This window comes from Carlito syrichta, unplaced genomic scaffold (assembly GCF_000164805.1).
Source record: "Carlito syrichta isolate Samal-C Ts95f unplaced genomic scaffold, Tarsius_syrichta-2.0.1 Scaffold316293, whole genome shotgun sequence".
Lineage (NCBI taxonomy): Eukaryota > Metazoa > Chordata > Mammalia > Primates > Tarsiidae > Carlito > Carlito syrichta.
Genome location: NW_007260389.1, coordinates 1 through 3264, shown reverse-complemented (window position 1 = coordinate 3264; position 3264 = coordinate 1). Strand labels below are relative to the sequence as shown.

At 58.3% G+C, this 3264-nt stretch overlaps 1 protein-coding gene and 1 long non-coding RNA gene across 4 annotated transcripts in view; one reads left to right on the top strand and one right to left on the bottom strand.

Annotated features, from left to right (window-relative positions):
- The window catches only part of PIGU (phosphatidylinositol glycan anchor biosynthesis class U), a 118717-nt gene extending 116122 nt beyond the window's left edge, over positions 1 to 2595 (top strand). For 2 of the 3 annotated variants that reach the window (XM_008074068.1, XM_021707008.1), the window contains one exon: positions 2167 to 2595. In XM_008074068.1, coding sequence (XP_008072259.1) covers positions 2167 to 2280 — 114 coding nt within the window. In that variant the 3' untranslated portion in view covers positions 2281 to 2595. The remainder of the gene's footprint in view (positions 1 to 2166) is intronic. The other variant, XM_008074069.1, reaches the window with a different exon arrangement.
- Positions 2596 to 2788: 193 nt separating this feature from the next.
- On the bottom strand, positions 2789 to 3258 carry LOC103276662. The gene is made up of 2 exons (XR_505384.1): positions 3168 to 3258; positions 2789 to 2943 (listed from the first exon to the last, which is right to left on the bottom strand). It is a non-coding gene; the product is annotated as an uncharacterized LOC103276662 (long non-coding RNA).
- Positions 3259 to 3264: the final 6 nt, after the last annotated feature.

Below are 3264 nucleotides of genomic sequence, written 5' to 3'. Positions count from 1 at the left end.
AAACCAAAAAAAAAAAAAAAAAGATAGGCTGGGCTCAGTGGCTCAGTCTGTAATCCCAGCACTTTGGGAGGCCGAGGTAAGTGGATTGCCTAAGCCTGCGGGTTCAAGACCAGCTTGGGCAACTTGGCAAGACCTCGTCTCTACAATAGATAAATAAAAACTTAGCTGGGCATGGTAGCACATGCCTGTGTAGTTTTGCCTACTTGGAAGGCTGAGGCGAAAGGATCGCCAGAGCCTAGCAGGTCAATACTGGCATGGCCGTGAGTGTGCCACTGCACTCCAGCCTGGGCGACAGAGTGAGACTCCAACTAAAAAAAAAAAAAAGAAAGAAAAAAGAAGATGGGGATTATTAAGCCTTCCAGACAGGCTTTTATGGTGATAGAATGTCAGGTATTTGTCCTGAGGCCATCAGTGCTGTTGGTGACAGAGTACCTTCCTGAACTCCCCTTCAGTTCTCCTTAGCTGCTGTCAAGTTATCCTCAGGTGAGTGGGAGGTTGCCCAGGACAGGGTTCTGATGTCTGGAGGTATAGATCCCAGGCTCAGCTCAACCTCTGACTTGCCCCAAGACCCTAGCCAAGTGCCTCCCCTGCTCTGGGCCTCAGCTTTTCCATCTGTGCCAAGAGGTGGTTAGTGCTGATACTCTGAGAGACCTCTAAGCCCCTGAGAACTGCGATGTCTGCAGTGGTGAGCCCTTGTACCCGCATCCTTCTGTGGGGCTGGGCTCTGCCCCTCGGGATCCAGGCACTGGTCTTGGGCAGCTTGGGCCAAATGAGATTGTCAGACCAGGGGTCTAGTGTGTAGGGTCCTTGGCAAATCCCTGTTCCTCTCTGGGCCTCTCTTGAGGGAAGATAGTTTCTGGCCCCTTTTGATTCTGTGGCCCGAAATGAGACAGACAGACTGAGCTGGGCACAGAAATACCACAGTGCCGGTACTCAGGGCCTGCCTCGTGGAGCTCTCGATCCGGGAAGGAGCACAGCCATCAAGCAGTCGCACGACTGAATGTCAGGTTGCACTTGGATGAGTTTGTGCTAGTGAGCAGAGGTGAGTGGGGCCGAGAACAGTCTTGGGGTGGTCTTGCTGGGACTTGAAGGGCAAGCAGCTTTTGGCTAGATGCAGTGTGAGAGCACTTCAGGCAAAGGAAACAGCAGAGATCCTGCAGTAGAGTGAGGTGGAGCAGGAGGGGGTATTGTGCCTCCCAGGGCAGTGACCAAGTGCGGGCCTCGGCGCTACAGGGAGTTGGAGCTTCAGCCTAGGGAGCATGGGAAGTCTTTGGAAGACTTTAAGCCAGGAACACGATCAGATTTGTGATTTGAAAAGCTCTTCTGAGCCAGGCTCGGTGGCTCAGCCTGTAATCCCGCTCTTTGGGAGGCTGGGGTGAGTGGATTGCCTGAGCCCGCAGGTTCGAGACCCGCCTGGGCAGCGAGACCTCATCTCTACAGTAAATCAAAAAATCAGCCAGGCATGGTAGCGCGTGCCTGTAATTCCAGCTACTCAGAAGGCTGAGGCGGAAGGATCGCCGAGCCCAGCAGGTCGAGGCTGCGGTGACAGAGTGAGACTCCAACTCAAAAAAAAAAAAAGCTCTTCTGGCTGCCAGGGAAAATGGGGTGGGACAGGCTTGAGAACAGGGAGCCCAGGGATGAGGCTTCACTGCTCCTTAGGAGATGACAGTGGCTTCGTCCAGGATTGTGATTGTGGGTGGATTGAAAGGGTAGATCTGAGAGGGTTCAGAGGTAGGTATGATAGGACTTGGTGGCTTGATGCAGGGAGGAGGGTCAGATGGTTCTGTGGCCTGGGCCCTGGAGGTTGGGAACATAGGTTCCCAGTGGGAGGAGTGGGCTCAACTGGGGAAGGCGAGAAGTTTGGTGTGGCCTGGCTGGGAGGGAAGTACTTGTGGGCGCTGAGCGGTGAGAGGGAGGGGTCGCGTGGGCGCAGTCTGGCATCCAGAGGCCAAAGATTGGGCTGGAGGCACAGCCGTGGGGGGGTGGGGGACTTGCAGGATCGAGGGTGGCAGGGCCACCCAGTGGCTGCTGATCCAGGAACAGGCTGGGTCCTTGGTGGGAGAGGCCAGGCAGGGCTTCCTGTCTCCAACACCGGCCTAGTCCCTCAGTGACCCCAGTTCAGGGAGAGGTGCCCTGAAGCTCCTCACACCCTCTCTCTCCCCCCAGATCCTGCTCATCTCCGACTACTTCTATGCCTTCCTGCGGCGGGAGTACTACCTCACACACGGTCTCCACTTGCCCACCAAGGACGGCACGGAGGCCATGCTTGTACTCAAGTAGGCCTGGCTGGCACAGGGCTGCACGGACCTCAGGGGGCGGAAGGGCCAGAAGCTGGGCCAAGCCCTCTCTCCAGAGTCGCCAGCAGGCAAGTCCTCAGGCAGAAGAGGCTTGAGTTCAGGGTGATGAATCTCTGACACCAAAGGGACCCGTGGCTGACAGCAAGGCCTACGGTGGGCTGGGAGCACCCACGTGGACCCTCACTTTGAGGCTCTGCACACCCAGGAGCCCCTCCCAGGCGGGAAGGGGCAGCAGGACGTGGGCAGGGCTTGTTAGGTTGTGGCTACTCAATAAACATTGTTTGTTGTAAAGAAGCCTCCCTGGGCCACATCCACACTGCACCCCCGTTGAGGTCTGCCCCGAGTACTGCTCCAGCACACGCAGGTGTGGGTTTCCCAGGGCTCCCTAAGGGCACAGAAGCCACAGCTGCTCGCTGGCAAGCTGAAGACGGTGTGGGCCAGCCCCACCAGCAGTCCTCCCCACTCCCTCGCCAGCAGCTGGAGGCAAAGAGCCAGGCAGGCCTGAGCAATCTTTATTCTGCAGAAGAATGACCACAGATCCATACACCATGTAGAGACTGGGGGAAGCCAGAGGCCAGTCTTTCAGGGGTGGGCAGGTCCAGGCAGGGGCAGGTGGATGGGGGCAGATGGGCAGACAGGCAGAGGCCTAGGAAAAAGAAAAACCACACGGGGCTGCTCCCCACCCCCACCCCAGCCAGCACCCGAAAGGGCAACCCTAGCATGACTGGCCCGGGGTCCGCCCCAGAACGCCGCCGCGGCGTGGGCGCCCCGGCCTCATCCCCGCCCAGCCCAGCCGAGGCAGCGGCGGCTCGGTTCCGGAACCGGATCTCCCCGGGCAGGCCTGAGCCGGGCCCCAGCTCCCAGACCAACCCCCGCTCCTGCTGGCTCAGAAGCCGAAGGTTTCCTGGGAGGCGTAGACCATGTAAAGGAAGCCGTCTTCGTCCTTCTCCTGCTCGTAGATGTCGGC